Raw genomic sequence first — 17,471 nt, 5'->3', positions numbered from 1 at the left:
ACCAAACGAAAGTCCAGCCTATTGCCCCCTTCTCTCAGCCCTACCCCTACACGATACTGAGGCTAGGGCTCCTCCATGCTTGGGCTTTGTGAGTGATGGGTGGTGGAACCACATTTCTGGGCCTTCACTGGCACATCTTCTTCCTCCCATAGAACTTCACCAAGATAATTTGTGGCAAACACATCTTTGTGGTTGACGTTCCTGTGTTTCTTTCTCTACGGATTCTTGCTTGTTATCTTGCATGTTCAGCGTGAGAAGTTGTCCCTGTGCAATTATTTGGCTGTTTGCTTAAGAAATTATTGCCACAATTTCTGAGATTCAAAGAACAAAGAAGCATAAGAAGGCAGGGAGATAGTTTAGTTTGGAGGGAAGAATCATGGATGTTTCACACAGTGTTTTGAATGGTTTTACAAGCATCTGAAATAAGTTATGTAATAGATTCATCTATCTTTAGTTACAAAAAAGAATTGGGGGATATTGGGCAGCAGGGGTACTGTAGGTACTGCATAATGAATGTATGGAGATCTGCTTCAGTAGACAAACTCTGGAATGCAGTTTTGGTGGGGTAACTGTACATCACACAAAACAGAAACAGTTTTGGTGGTATAATGGTACATCACAGAAAATGATGGCTGAAGGTGGTTATTTGGCCCCGATGGGCAGGTTTCACAGTTTTAAAAGGAAAACATCAATATGCTGGAAAAAGAAAATTATTAAGGTCATCAGGAAAGTAAATTATCCTAAAACACAATCTAATTTATTTTTAAAGTCAACTTTAGGCCAAGCACGGTGGCTCACACCTGTAATTCCAGCACTTTGGGAGGCCGAGGGGGGGCAGATCACTTGAGGTCGGGAGTTCGAGACCAGCCAACATGGTGAAACCCCATCTCTACTAAAAATACAAAAATTAGCCAGGTGTGGTGGCGCATGCCTGTAATCCCAACTACTCGGGAGGCTGAGGCAGGAGAATCACTTGAACCTGGAAGGCAGAGGTTGCAGTGAGCCAAGATCGCACCACTGCACTCCAGCCTGTGCAACAGCGTGAGACTCCATCTCAAAAAAAAAAGTCAATTTTGTTTGGGTACAGTTTAACTTTTTAAGCACAGTAATACTTTGTATAACAGATGCCTTTCTGAAGAGCTGAGTGAAAATGTCATTCATCTGACAAACATGCATGTCTACTCTTTGCTAGTCATTTTCTTTACAAATCAAATTTCATATTAAATTTATCAGAGACCTCACTATTCAAGGAATCTTTTAATATACACTATTATAAAGCAAGAATTCTAACTATAATGTGCAGTTCTAATGTGTTATGTATAAATTTATATTTTTTAGTACTTCATGGCCTGAAAGAATGGTGCTTTATAGTAGAGCCTTAAAACTTGTAGTACAAAGTTTTTAAGATTTTAACTAATTTATAAACCATTATATATATATTTAGTAGATTTAGAGTTTCTTGAAAATTTTTGGCAGAACCCCATAATTTAGATCCCAATAGTTAAATATTTGGTATTCAAACAAAGACAGACAATTTATTTTTCTATTTTCCATGAAGAAGGAGAGGGACAATTTTAGGTTCACCAGTGTGCAGGGCAAATTCTTACTTAACCTATAGAGGAGCAAACTTTCTTTAAACACATTACCAATACAATTGTAATACTAAGAATTAATACCATATTTCTCAGTGTAGCATGACTACAAATTGTCACAGTAGATTTCGGATGACTTTACCACAGCCACACTTAACAAATTATTATTTATATTTCTATTTGTACTTTAATAAAACTATATTTTAAACTTTAAAATTGTCATTTAAATTATTAAAGACAATGAGTAGTTCCCATAATGAATCCATGTTAAGAATTTGCTTTAGCAATGAGACTATATTCACTAGCTTTGTATTAATATAAACATAAGAAATAACAATATATATGTATAAGACTCAAAGGTGTATTTCTCTGTTCCTCTGAAAGTTTTCTTTGTAGCTCCAGAGCCAAGATCATGTGGCTTTTGCTTGGAGTAGTGAAACACTTCTAATATGAAGCAATCTCTAGCTAGGTAATTTTCAAGTCTTTCTATCCAGCACAGAAAGTTGGAGGATGTAGGGAAGGCTAAAGTTCTTGAGTGGGATCTGAAGGCTGGCAGGACTTAGTGAACTATTGGACTGTTTACACGATATGCCATGATAAATGTTGAATGAATTTTCATTATGTCTAGACATACCCAATATAAATGCTTGCTTGTTAAGCAAATAGCAGAGGTCAAATCTGGGATCATGGTGATTGCGATTGTGGTTCTCAGGCTGGGTTTCTACTCCTACTTGAACTCTGGAAATCTGAAAACATCTTGAACATTTCAAAATAATAAGAGATCTGTCCAAATGGAACTTGGATCTAGACTTGGGAGTGTCTGTTGCCAGTTTCTATTCTTGAATGCATTGCCGTGTTTACGCTCTTCTTGGCTTTCCCATCTTATTAACTAGCTCTCCTCCCAAGGACAGTGAAGTAGAGCAGAACAAACTGCTGGCTAGGGCTGCTCCAGCTTTTCTGAAGGGCAAAGGGTAAGTTACAGCCAGAGTGTACTGGAACCCTGCATTAACTAAACTAAAAATGGAGATTTCTTTTGTCAAAAATGCTTTGTGTGTGAAAGACCATCTTTGATTCAGTAAAAGCAGCTCTGCTATAACCCAATTAACAGCACTAAGTAGTTATTTCCAGTAGACACATCTGAGTTGTTATTCACTTTCCCAGATTTGTGTGTTTTTCTTTTTTGAAATGACTAAGCTGAAGATTCGATTTTCTGAAGGATATTTAATCTTTGCTTGCAACCCATTTCAATGTATTTACTGTACAGATGAATACCTTGGCCTTAGTGGTTGAAAAATGTAAATCTGTCTTCTAAAACTTTATTTAACCTAAATGGAAGTCTTTATTTTTAAAGTTAGTGAAATCGAATTGTGGGTTTTATTGCCTGGATTTCGCTTGTGTTTTTCATAGCACATCACTTACTACCCTTCCTTTACTTGCTTGGTTTTCTAAATGCCTTTTCTACCAAAAACTCACTCCTACCTTCTCTGCTTATTTCTGTCCACCTCTCTTAACAACACCCTTTCTTTCCCCCTATCCTGTTTCAGGATACAGTACAGCCTGAATGTGGCAGACAGGCTAGCTGATGAACATGTTCTCATCGGGTTGTATGTCAACATGCTCCGGAACAACCCCTCATGGTTAGTGCAGGTTTGGCTGCTTGACTGTCCTTAGAGAGGGATACAGTCTGAGCTGGTGACAAGCAGTCTCAGCAAGGAGCAAGGTTACTGGATGCCAATGGTGACACTGAAGCACTGTTAACTGATTCAATTAAGAAGTCTTTTGTGATGTTAGTTTGTATGCTTCCCATGAAGGAACCATAGGATTCATATCCTTGTTTATATATTAACTAAAGCAAAAACTTGCATAAAGGGATGCCTTGCTAAATATTAGCCTTCAGGTAGATTCAGGACTCCGGGTCCCACCAGTCAGTTCTGTGCTACGTGTCATGTCAAATTACCACAGGATGGTGATACAAGAATTTGTCTTATTCCAAGGACATGGATGTCTTTGCTGATTTGGAAAACAATGCTTCATTTTACTTAAGATAAGAGTGAAAAAGAGAAAATGCAATGTGATTGAATCACAAAATGGAAATCATTTCTTTAACAGTGATAACAGTAGGAACAATCATCTTTCAGCAATTCTATTATACATGTTTCTGATGACCATCCTCCTAAAGCCTGCTTTCACATCTTCGAATACACAAAACGTAGTTTCAGATATGTTAAATTCAGGAATTAAGATAGCCCTGTGTACTTGGATAAAGCCATTCAAAAGGCTTTTCTCCATTTTAATTGGGACATAGGAGACTCCTTCCATTGGTTAAAGTTACTTGATATTAATAATAAATGTGGATTTGCAACTTGAATTAAAGGAAAAGGACAAACTATGTATTTATCATATGTATTTTTCAGTCTAGTTCAGACTACTGTTTTATAAACAGATTTAGCAAACCAATTCCTTGAAAATATGTCAATTTTTCTCAACCACTTCAATTTTCTCTGAACTAAGGGCCCATGGATTTTCCATAGTTATAATTATTAAGAGAGCCAATGGGTTCAATTTCCATTAAAATGTTTCAAACCTTTAGCATGGCAAGTCCTCTTTCCTCTACTACTAGAGGAAAAGTAATTGGCAAAATTAATGGCAATTACATTAAAAGTAATGGCAAAAACCGCAATTACTTTTGCACTGACCTAGTATTTCACCAAGGCATCCCTCAGATGCTAGGCTATTGCTCCGTGCACCTTGCCCTCACCACTTGATGTTATTAGCCACTTTGTTTCTGAACCTCTTTCCTCCTCACTTAAATATTTTCAAAATTTTCTTCCTATTACTGCTTCTTAGACCTATTTTTGCAAGATTAGTACATGAGATAATTTTTAGTTCTCATGAACTGAATGAACATTTATGTGCTTTAGTACATACATGTATCTTAATTTGTATTTTTAAAAATGTATAACCAGTACACTAGTTTAATTTCACCTTAGATCCTACTGTTTAAGGGGATAAAAATGCACTCTTTGGCTGACGTAAATCCATCTCTTTCTTCAAATTTTGTGAGCTTCTAGATTAAATAGTATCCACTTTTTCACAACTCAGCCTCTCAAAACTACAAAATTGCTTTATTCCCAAGGAGTTTGGTACTCTAGGGTTACATGGTAGCTGAAGCAGTAGAACTAAGCATTGAATTTTTTTTTTTTTTTTTAGTGGTATTGGTCATCTTTGAAGAAGAATACAGTCAGTATAGATTCAATTGTAAGGCAATGATGCGATCTCACACCATGTCCTCTTCCCATAATTCTAAGCACACTCCACTTATTTCTACTGGTCTTCTTTGACCTTTTCTTAATTAAGATTGTAACAAAGACATCTCCAAAGAGAAAAGCTCAGAGTTTGTCACTACCAGCCATTTTCCCTACTCAAGTGATTAATTATATTGACTTGATGGTTACTTAAGACCATAAATCTGTCTCAGCAGAGACACCTTGCATCTGCTTGATGAAAGCTAAATGTGATTTGTATTTTGAAAACAAAGCAGAATTTAAGACCAACCAATCGATGAAGGAGGCTTTGTTTTAATAGCTGCACCCTCCATATTTCTCATAGTTTTTTTCTATCCTTAAAAAATTCCAACTTCTTTTTCAAATTTCTCATTTTTTCTTCCCTTTATGTTTAATTAGATTCTAACAATTCCTCACACCTGTCATGATTCTGTAAGTAATGTAATGACCTCTTACCTCCTTTAACATCATTGTAGCTACAATGCTTTACCATTATTAGGTTACAGTGAGACATATAATAATAGTAATAATAATAGTAAGTGTTTTTAAAACACTTACCTCATGCCAAGCTCTATGTTCAGAGCCTTGTATACATAATTTCTCCTAGTCCTTAAAGTAAGCCCATGGAGTAAATAAGATCATCCCCCTTTCATAGATAAGTAAAGGTATCATTTTAGAGAGCTTACCTGACTCTCCCATAGTCCCACAGCTATAAAAAGTGGGGCAGAGATTTTAACCATTATCCATCCAAGTTCATAACCACTGTGTTTCATCACCTCTTTTAAAGTCTGCATCAACACATGCCTTTCAGGATCTTTTGTGGATACCTCCTTCACACTGCATCCTCCACGTATTTACTGAACTGTATATCTTATTCTAGTGTTTTTATTTGATTTTAGCAAATATTTTGAGCACATACTAGTAACAGGAATGGTGATTCTTAACAAGTTACCTTTTATGTATGTAGTTCCTTGAGCTGTGACTTCTCATGTTAATTGTAAGCTTCGAAAAGGGCAAGAGTTTTGTCTTCAGTCTCTTTTATCTCATTACAACAGCTGGAGTAGGAATAATAAATTTTGTATTTATGAAATGCTTCAAAAATTACAAAGCCTTTTCCACACATTATTTAATTTACTTCTCATAGTCCTAGAAGGTTGGATATGATTATTTCCATTTCACTGTTTAAAAAATATGAGCTTTGAGACATTAAGTGACTTATCCAAAGTCACATGCTAGTAAGGGCTTGCAAACAGGTCTTATGACACTGGTTCCCATCTATTTTCCACCCCATTCCTTGGACTCCTTGAATGTGCACCTTTCATGAGATGATCTGCAAACAGGAACCTAATAGCTGTTCTCCATCAAAAGCTTTGTTTTTGCCATTATTCAGACATAATCCTGGTTAACTCTATGTGAGGGTCTTCTACCGTATATTAACTACTTAACACAGTGGGAAACTGACTTATTTGTAATAGTTTGCTGCTAAAGAAACACTTATGTCATTGCTGGTTCTGATGTCAGGTAAGATAAATAAACTGCAGCTTAAAGGAGAATTTCTGCTTCCTTCCTAATTCAATGAAGTTTTAAAAGCCTTGATAATTTGTGTGCACCTTCCTCATTGCAGGAGAAGGAGTCTGAAAATGTGATACAGTGTGGGCTTTTGCTACACTCCCCCAAAGCTTGTCAAATGCCTGGGCTTGCTAGTTTATACCACGGTCTGTAGTGGACCAACCAAATGATTTGAAACCAGCCCAGAACTTCTACCTCTAACAATTGTCACTTGATTAGACTCTTGATGTCATATGACTAGGTTAAAATTGTTTTGCTTATATTTTTCTCAAGTACAAGAAAGTGTACATTTGTGTTGCCAATAGATTTCTTGTTAAGTGGATTAATAATCCATCTAGTTTAAAATTGCTCCACAATATTTTATGCTTTGGGAAAAAAGACATTTAAGAATGCCTATTTTGGAATTTCATTTATGAGGTCTAAATTTTTATTAGCTTGCATGCTTAAAACTCTTTAATAGATTCCTATTGGACCTAGTTTACAACCCAGACCCCTCACCATGGTGTACAAACCTGCATGTGACTTAGCCCTTGCCTACTCCTTTCTCAGCCTCAGATCTCATGGGGTTCTCCCATTCAATCACTACAGTTAGTCATGTCAGTTTTTGATCAATTCCTCCAACAAACCAAGCTCTTTCCTGCCTCAAGACCCCAATACTAGTTCTCCCCTCTGTCTAGAACATTCTTTCTCATTTCACCCCTACTAAATGCACATGAACTTGCTTGTCTAGCTTCCAGTCTTAGATTAAAGACACCTCCCCCAGCAGGTCCTCTCTATTAGTCTCTATTATAGCATACTATTTTTATTTTCTTCTTATCAGCTGCAATCATTGTTTGGTTGGTTGGCTGGTTAGCTGTTTGGCTGGTTAGCTCGTTGGTTGGTTGGTTGGCTGGCTGGTTAGTTAGTTGGTTGATGGCTGGTTGGTTGGCTTACTATTTACTGTATCTTCAGTGGGGCAGGGACCCTCTCCAACTTGTTCACCACCTTATCTCTGACATCTAGCACAGTGCCAGGCACATAGTAGGTGCTCAATAAACATCTCTTGATATTGTAGAATATCAATAATGCTGTAGCTAAAAAATTCCATCTTATCCTAAACAAAATTATTAGGAGTAGTCAGAAACTTTATTAGCAAAATTAGAATTTTTACTATTTAAAAAAATCACTATTATAGAGTAGCACTTAAATTGAACATTTAGTATAGGAGTATAAAATAGATGAAAAATTAAAGTATTAAGCTTTGTGTAGAGGTAGACATGGGCAAAGATAAGCACCAGCAATTCACTGGTGTGAACAGAGCAACTAATAGGGCATTCTAAAATTTTTTTAAAAAACTTAAAGTGATAATTGGGCAAGAATTTTTTTTAATTTTAATGCCCCCTAGATTCTTCATCTTTGTATTAGTTTGCTAAGAATGCCAAAACAAAATGCCATAGACTTGATGGCTTGAACAACAGAAATTTATTTTCTCACTGTTCTGGAGGCTGGAAGTCCAAGACTAAGGTGCCAGCAGGGTTGATTTCTCCTGTCCTTGACTTGCAGATGGACACCTTCCTGCTGTGTCCTCAAATAACCTTTTCTCTCTACCGTAGTGTCTCTTCCTCTCCTTAAAAGAACAGCAGTCCTATGAGATTAGGGCCCCACACTATGACCTCATTTAACTGTATTTAAAGGCCCTATCTCCAAATATAGCCACATTCTAAGGTACTGAGGGTATTCATATGCTTTAGCATATGAATCTTGGGGGAGACACAATTGAATCCATAACCCACTTCACCACTGAATCCACCGAACTGTATGCCTTTAATATCTTTAATGTGTAGGTAAAGATTTGACTGACTCTTTTTAGTACATTTTGTTGATTTTGAAAAATGTGAGTTTATTGCAATCTGTTGAAAGAAAAAAGAAATTATAATCTGTTGAAAGAAAAAAGAAGAGTTACCTACAATTACTGACAGTGTCTCTTTTATATGAGTTTTCATTTCCTGTTAACATGACTCCTTTTCTTTAGTAAAATTTTTAGGAACTTCAATTATAGAACTGGACCTCTGAGAAAGATATTTCCTTAAAATCCTGGAAATATAAATCTAAAGACTGTCACATCAGGAACAGTTGGAGTAGAAGGAAATGGAGGAGTCTGAGAGTTTTTAGAAGATAGAATGCATGACCTTGACTGTAACATAGGGGGTTGTTGAAGTCAGGGTCTCAATAAAGGAGTTTAAAGGTCTCCTTTAAGGAAGCCATTATTGTGGTAAATTCTTACTGTTATCCATGAAGATTGCCATTTCATGATTTCCTGTCTTTTTTTGTTGTTGTTCCAAACCACTCACAAAGGGCCACTACACTAAGCTTTGAGAGTTAGTTTCTTTCCCCATTCTTCAGTACCATAAAACCACTTCTTGGTCCCCAATGTCACTTTGTTCCTTTCTACCGTGACTCTCTAGAGCTCGCTGACTCCTAAATGCCAAAAAAAAAAAAAAAAAGTGCTCTATTCCCTTAGCATTTTGCTCTAAACCAACTACCAAAGATAGGAAATAATCTAATAAAGCAATCTTCCATTTAACTAATAATGCTTTCTCAGGCACTAATCCTCTTAATAGTAGTACATGAAACTTGATGGCCTTCTGAATTAATTTCTAGTGATAAAATTCCCATCACTATCCAGAGTAGTAGAAAAAACATGAAAAGAAAATATAGAAGCATTTGTATATGCTTTTGCTTTTGCATTTATATATGCTATATGCTTTGGACCACAGTATTTTCTGGTTGACTACCCTGGCTTAGAAAGCAGAACAGGCCCAGAGAAAAATCAAAGGAATGTGAACCAACCCTGAGTGCCCAAAAATCTTTGCTAAATCACACTTTCATAAGCCCTAGCTCAGCTGGGGCCACTTGAGTTTCCTAGAATGCCATTTTGAAATCATTGGCAATAGACACTGGCCATGCATTTCAGGTAGAACGTGGAGGGCTTTCAAAATAATGGATTTTCCTGCTCTGAAATGCAGTCAACACTGCAATCACTTGTTAATTCATCATAGTCTTGTAGCAAGATTACTCATTATAAAGTCCTGAAATGAATAGCTAGGGCTGGAGAAAGTGTTGGAATTGGTATTTATTTTAATGATTTAGGGATTATTGATCATTCACTTTCAACTATTTATAATTGAAGTCTTGAAATGGAGGAATTTATCAGAGGAATGCCTCCTTCACCCTTGTATAATTTGAACATACTGAAATGGCACATGTGGACCCGTAAATTGTTCATGTGCACAAAGGGGTAATATATCACACAGGCCCTCATTCACTCAGTGTTGGGGGAGAAAAGGCATGGAAGTATGAGTTATTGCTTGCTATGCAGAATCCCATATCTTCACATCTTACATTTCCAGGAGGCTTTTTAAAAATACAACCTTCGTATTACTTACACTAGCTAGTCATTCATTTTAAAAGATACTTTTATCAGAAGTTTTTATCAAGATTTTTAGAATTATTTATTTATCAAAATACAAATGTTTCTGACAAAGTCACTTTCAAGGTGTCAAAGAGATCATGTTCCTGGGCCTGGAGCAATGGGCATTGTTATCTGCACACACCATGTTGAATTAGATGTATAGTCCCTAATACATGAGCCAGAAATGATAAACATGTTAAAATCAAATTCAGTTGTCTCTTTGTGGGGTAGTTTGATGTCTAAAGAAAAGACAGTGTAACTTTCTCTTTTTCATTGAAGCTGTAATAAGGAATTTAGTTGTTATTTTTAACCATTGCAGAATGCAGACATTGTTTTATAAAGACAGACATCTGCTTTAAAGCATCAGTTTTCCAGAGCTAACTCTGCCTTTGCTATTAAAATTATTTTCTTACTCCAAATCTAAACTTGTGTACTGAATAAAATCTGTCCACTGGGATTGATACTATACATTATGTAAGCCCTATGTCCTACAATTTTCTGTCTTAAGGGAATGTTTGTAACATATCACACATGCTGTATGGGTATCTGTTAAATACTCACGAAAAACTGTCTCTTTTATATCGTTTATATTTAGGCTTCATTTCACGTATTTGTGTTTTCCATTTTGTTTTCAAGATCTTCTAGATCCTTGATACTCGGTGTTGAACCAGTACACTGGACCAATATCGACATTTCTTGGAAGCTTGTTAGAAATGCATTTTCTCAGGTCCCACCCTCACAACCTCCCCTACCCTAACACCACAGAACCAGAAACTGCATTTTCACAAGATCCCTAGGTGATATGCTTACACTTTAGAATTTGAAAAGCACTGCTCTAGATAATTGTCAGATGGTAGATGATATTTTGAAGGAGATGAGGATTACTAATGGATATGAACATGTTACTTAAAAGGCAAAATAATAATAACATTATATTAACTAATATTTTTGAGCACCTCACGTGTTCCAGGCATCACACTCTTTTGATGCTTTTTGCATACATTATCTCATTTGAGCAAAAGGAAAGAGAAGCCTCTTTTTCTGGGGAGGGAGAAATCAGTTGTTAGGGAAATTCAGGAATGTTCTAGTTATTTATTATAGCTCAGAGAAAAGGGCTAAGTCTACAGTGGAAGTATTCACATTAAAACAGCTATAGCTTATATATGCAAGGGGTATAGGCTAGAGCAGAGATAATGTAGACAGGAATGTCTTATGAATGACCAGAAAAAAAAAAAAAAACCTGTTATATAGTGAATTCAGCCAACCAGAGAAGAGCTATTTGAAAGTGACATAGCCAAAATGCTGGAAGAACATAATTACTTTCACTCATCTTCTCACTTCAGAACAAAGGTTAAAACACTATGTTTCATGTTTATTCTATTTGTAAATGTACATATAAATGATATAATAGTATGTTACTTTATATGGATCTAAGTGATTGCAATGAATAATTCTTACAACCTTAATATTGGCATAAGAGGGTGTCTTTACAATATGTATTTATGAGTTAATTTCTTTAAGGAAGAGCCATAAGTATAAGAACTGATGCAGAAGAGTATGTTTATGAATGAGAGGAACTAGTTTCTGATCTTGATTCTGAACTGATACATACCACAATAACCGATAAGCCAAACTGCAACCAACTAGTCTATTAACAAGATTAGTGCTATTGGTATGTTTCATAGAATTATTTTTAATGACACTCAAAACTTAGTCTTGAATGGAGGATTTCACAGATGAAGTTTTCTGAAATATGGAAGAATTAATAATGCTTCTATTTGCATTAGTTTTTAGGGACTCAGATCATCCTTATTCTAGTATGAACAGTTTCTGTAAATTTATAGGAGGCACTAAAAAATTCCATTAATGTCATTGGGAGTCACTACTATAATTCTGTTTCTCTGAAAGTAAATATGAAAGGCAGGTTATAAGTAAGTGGTAATATTATCGATGAGACTTGTATTAGTTACCTTATGCTGCATAACAAATTATCCCAAAAGTTAGTAGCTTAAAACTACAAACATTTATCATCTCAGAATTTCTGTAGGTTGAGAATCCAGGTTTGGCTTAGCTAGGTCACTCTGGTTCAAGGGCTTCCATGAGGTCGCAATCAAGATGTCACTTCATGCTGTGATCTCATCTGAAGGCTCTACCAGTGGGGATCCATTCACATGGTAATTGGCTTGCTTGGGTTTCTCATCACCTAGGTCTTTCCATAAAGGGTGCTTTATGACCTGACAGCTATTTTCCCACCAAACAGACCAAGAGAGCTAAAGAGAAAGCAAGCAAGCCCAAGATGGAAGCCGTGGTCTTTTTATAATCTCATCTTGGAAGTGACATTCCATTCCTTCTGCCATATGCTATTCATTAGAAGCAGATTAGTAAGTCCAGCCCATCCTAAAGGGGAGGAAATTATATGAGAATGTAATACCAGCAGGTAGGGATCACTGGACATTGACCACAATGATTTTTTTCTTTCTTCTTGCTTTCGTATTTTCTAACATGTCAATTTTGGACATGTGTTACTTGTGTAATAAGGAAAGAAAAAATGTTAAAGGCAATAAAAGTAAGAGAAATTCTTCTTACATCAAATGTATTGATCAGAATAGTCACCTCTCTGTGAGGCTTTCTTAGTAAGACAATTGAATTGACTGAAGACAGGATTTATTAGTGACCTTCCTGACTATATATTAGATCATGTTACGAATTCAAGTCTGAGATTGTTAATCTAACAGGGTTTTGTGTAGTTTGCAAATCTTTTGCACCGAAACATTGAAATAGTAAAAACTCCTTGTGATAATATGACTGCAGCAATCTTTCTCAGTTGCCTAACGGTCTCGTTCTTGCTTTGTTCTTAATAGCATGCTTGAGAGTTCAAACCGGCTTGATGAAGAACACAGGCTAATCGCCAGGTATGCGGCAAGGCTGGCAGCAGAGTCCTCTTCGTCTGTAAGTAGTTGGAGTAAAAGGATTCATCTGTTGGCATCTGGGATCCTTGAATTTTATATGTCATGTTTATTGTTATTATAGCTGGTGCTGATTACCAGGACAATTTGTGCTAATTTATTGTGCATGTGTTTGTTGCTATGTTTGTGGTGTCTTGGTGGTGAATTTACAGTTTAAAAATGGAAGACTTGAGGAACAAAACCATCCACAGTAGTGTGACCCTGGAGTCAAGCTGGAATCCTCGCATCCCCCTTCACTCAGTGTCAACCCCATATGAAGGCCCGAGGAAGGGGGCAAGGACTGGTTGTGATTCCTTTATTTAAAGCAGGTGTGGTTAGTGAAGGCACTAAGTTTAAGGCAGAATAGTTGCCAGTGACACTTAAAATATACCAGTAGAAATAATAGAGCTAATAGCTTTCTCCATTCGTGTCGTCTCTAAGACAAAAGGAACTGTCAGCTCGACATTGATTCAGAATTCATCTGTGCTGACTGAGGGTGAGTTGCAATTAGTGCATCACAAAGGACAAAGAGTGGCAAGGGAGCAAGTGAGGAAGCTGTTGCCTGCACCTCTCACATCAGATGTTGCAGTTATCAGAGCCCTTCATGCTGAGCATTTAACCTAATGATCCCAGATGGGAGCTGCATAATGACCGACTGCATTAGCCCTGGCACTTGCTCTCTGTGACATCCATGACTATAACACTGTTAGAAACTACCATGAGCAAGATAGAAGGGATCCAGGACAGGCTAAAGGTATACTATGTATCCTCAAAATCAGACGTGGTGAAACAGAGATGTAATTGTAGTATATGGAATTTTAAGGGCCCTAAGTGAGGAGCAAACATGTTAAAGAAAATTAAAATATAAAATCAGCTGAGAATACGGGAGAATTAGATTTTAGGACAAGCAACCCCTCCAGGAGTCACTTGAAAGTAAAGGCAAAACAAGGTTTCTGGAAAAGCCTCTTTTCCAAGTTCTCTTGCCTTTATCCATGCATATACTTCTATAAACAGAGGCTATGATATACCAAGATATGGGATTAGCAGTGTGTGTCCCAGCTCTCCGTGACCTCATGCAAAGCACTGCTTCTTTGAGTGCAGTCTCCTCAACTGTACATAGGTGTAAATATGTTTATTATATATGTCAGTGCTGCCTGTTATTAGCATCCACTGAGATAGTAAAATGTATGAAAGTACTGCATAAACCAGCAATTACAAAATGGCAGCCTGCAAACCAAATATATCCCCCAGAAATGTTTTGTTGAGCCCCACAGTGTTTTCAATTCTTTATTAGATGTCAGGACTTACAAATCAGATGGTTTTCCTTGAAAGTCTGGATTTTCATCTTATCTTAAAAGACTGACCAGATCAGATGCATGTTCCTTCTGACAGCAGGCAGCTGGAGTGGAGGCATTCCTCTGCTGCTTCGGAAAGGGCAAGTGTATGGCACTTTGCCACAACCCCTACCCTGGCCCACCTCTCTCACTTGGGTTACTTCCCTGCCCCTTTCAGCATTTGAGTTAGTGATCCCTGGCAGACTGCTAAATCTCCATGCACATGTTATTATTTATATGTGTACTAACTTCTCCAGTCTTGTTCCATTTCTTTCTGGAGAACATTAGTAACTTGTGTTCCTTGCCTACTTACACTATATATAACCTTTGTGGATCCATCATAGGAAAGATACCATCCACGCATTAATTCTAGTTCCTTTGTAAATCTCTTCATAACCACATATTAAGAATAGTATGAATAGCTGAATAAATCATGATTAGTAAGATGACACTTGGTTAGAAAGGGGATAGAAAGGTCATTTACTTGGGTCAATGTTTTCCTTATAATTCCTGATCAATTAATATACATAGCAAAGCAATGACTGAAATTCACAACTGGCTCAGATAAGTTTCTACCATTTATCAATACATAAAGTATATGCCAGAAAAGGAAACTTATGTAATGAAATCAGAAGAAAATCTTGAATCACAAGTCAAAGTTGCCATATGCCAGAATTAGCTATCAAAAGTCATTTAGAATCTAAAATGTAGGACCTCAAAATTTCTTGTTAGCTACACAAGTCATTCTTTGCTGAAAAGAGGTGTGAATTAAAATGCATAGACAGCTTTATAAAAGCAAAACCTTTACAAAATTTAATCTTTCCTACAGTTAGGTTTATGGACATTAAAAAGCAGGACAAGATTCTCTGCATCTGGCTTAGGCAACAGTTGCCATTTTTAAAAGCTTTGCATTCTTCAGCAGAAAGATGAGTTGTGATTTTTAAAAATTTGTTTTTAAAACAATAAAAGTTGGTGTGGAGGAATTTCTAAAATGTACTGTAAGGCAAAGAAAGCAAGACACAGACAAGTGTACAGAATCTGACTCCATTTTTGTAAAACAACACCAAATAAATCCTTGACTAAATATACATAAACATACACAGATATATATATATATATGGTATATGATTAATGATATCTGTGTTTATATGAGAATGGAGAAAGCTATGACTGCATGTATACCAGTTGTTAAAGCTGATTGCATTACTGAAAATGGTGAGCTGGAGTGGTGTGAAAGTAGAAGCAGCAAATCAAAGAATATACATGAATATGTGAATTCATCAACCTAAAATTACATGTGTGAATAAAGAAACAAAAGTTTGTTGATTAGAAGAATCAGAAAAGTAAGTCTTATTAACTATGACTTATATTTTTATTTATTTTATATATTTTATATATTTTTATTTATTTATTTTTATTTATATATATTATTTTTATTTTTATATGTTTTTATTTTTTATATTTATTTATATATATATAATTATTAACTATGACTTATATTTTTATTTATTTATTTATTTTTGTGAGATGGAGTCTCGCTCTGTCACCCAGGCTGGAATGCAGTGGCATGACCTCAGCTCACTGCAACCTCCACCTTGGGCTCAAGCGATTCTCCTGCCTCAGCCCCACTAGTAGCTGGGATTACAGGTGTGTGCCACCAGGCCCAACTAATTTTTGAATTTTTAGTAGAGATGGGGTTTTTAATTTTGAATTTTTAGTAGAGATGGGGTTTCCCCATGTTGGCCAGACTAGTCTCGAACTCCTGACCACAAGTGATCTGCCCACCTCAGCCTCCCAAAGTGCTGGGATTACAGGCGTGAGCCACCATGCCTGGCCTAAAACTATATTTTTAATTGTACATTACAGTAATTGAACAGTAACTCTAGAGAAAGCACCCTCTCAACAGTGCAACATCTTTTAAAGCCACCTATAATGAAAGAATAGGTACAATGAGGACAGTGTGGCAAAAATAAAATCACTTCCCAAAGATTTTCAGTCAGAAAGCTGAAAAATCACTTTTCCTACCTTTTGTATATTTGCCTGCCAGAGAATTCTGTTCTGCTTTCCACCTCACAGATGTGCTCTGGATCCACAGAAAACTTGGTCCATAGGAGAGGAATGGCAATTGAATTTTATGTATTTGCTTTCTTTGTTTTGATAGAAATAGTTCCCTCCTCTTTGTCTGCGTATCTCATGACTCCTGCCTTCCAAAATACATAGGTTCACATTCTCGATATGAAATCTTATAAACTACATATTTTACAGCAGCCAACTCAGCAGAGAAGTGCTCCTGACATCTCTTTCACCATCGATGCAAATAAGCAGCAAAGGCAGCTGATTGCTGAGCTAGAAAACAAGAACAGGTGAGACTTCGTAGACGTGCTGGCTTGTTTGATCAATGTGCGCATTCCTTAATAACCTATGGTTGTGCTTTAAAGTTTCAGGGCTTTACACCCTGTATGCCTACTCAAGGGAAGACATCTACACTCGGTGATGCTCATTTCCAAAAAGCTGGTCTTTAGATCTTTAGAACTTCAGAAGCTTCATGAGAAAATGGCATGTGCATGTGTGTGTATATTTCTGAGATGTCAATGCAATTAATGTTGCCCCTCTAGACGGTCTCACTTCCCTTTTTCTGAGATACTTAATTTTGTTCAAGAGCTTCTAGTACAGGAGAACTCTCCTGGGTACTAGGTAGAAGGTGTCTCTACCACCCAGAAACAGGTAGGAGGCTCACCAGAGAGGCCCCCTGGAAGGACCCTGAGCTAAAGAGGCATCTGGAGAGACACCACCACCACCCAGTTACTCTCCAAACATTCAAAGGTCTCCACCTGCAGCCCATCAGCAGGTTCTTCCTCTATTCAACACAGATTGACTCACAGTCTACCTCCACAGCATAGACCCCAAAAATTGTCCAGCTCATCTCCACCACCACCCAGTTCAGCCTGTCCTTTTTAAAAACATCAATCTTATGTTATTCCAGGTTTAAACCCTCTAATGCGTTCCCATCACACCTCAGTTAAATCCTACTCCTCTTACCATGACCTGCAAGGTCCTACCTGACCTGATTCCCTCCTGCCATTCCAGCCTCAGCTCACCTTGCTCAGCACACTCCCACCTCCCATGTGTTCCTCCTGTCTACAGCCTTTGAACTAGTCATTCCCTCAGCCTAGAAAGCTCTTCCTCCGGGTCTCTGTGTGGATGGTTCCTTCTCATCACTGAGGTCTCAGCTCAGATATCACCTCCTAAAAGACCACCTGTCTGATCCTACCTAATTGCCCCTAGCCCAGAAACTA

The 17,471-nt window shown here is 37.0% G+C and overlaps 1 protein-coding gene across 21 annotated transcripts in view; it reads left to right on the top strand.

Annotated features, from left to right (window-relative positions):
* DTNA (dystrobrevin alpha) overlaps positions 1-17,471 on the top strand; it is a 396,395-nt gene that overhangs the window by 340,861 nt on the left and 38,063 nt on the right. For 13 of the 21 annotated variants that reach the window (XM_055234694.2, XM_055234643.2, XM_055234659.2 and 10 more), the window contains 2 exons: positions 12,758-12,845; positions 16,441-16,538. In XM_055234694.2, coding sequence (XP_055090669.1) covers positions 12,758-12,845; positions 16,441-16,538 — 186 coding nt within the window. Of the gene's footprint in view, positions 1-2,485; positions 2,564-3,136; positions 3,230-12,757; positions 12,846-16,440; positions 16,539-17,471 lie in introns of all 21 variants that reach the window. The other 8 variants (XM_055234704.2, XM_055234669.2, XM_055234766.2 and 5 more) reach the window with 3 other exon arrangements.

This window comes from Symphalangus syndactylus, chromosome 1 (assembly GCF_028878055.3).
Source record: "Symphalangus syndactylus isolate Jambi chromosome 1, NHGRI_mSymSyn1-v2.1_pri, whole genome shotgun sequence".
Lineage (NCBI taxonomy): Eukaryota > Metazoa > Chordata > Mammalia > Primates > Hylobatidae > Symphalangus > Symphalangus syndactylus.
The sequence above is the reverse complement of the archived record's forward strand: the minus strand, read 5'-3'. Positions and strand labels throughout refer to the sequence as shown.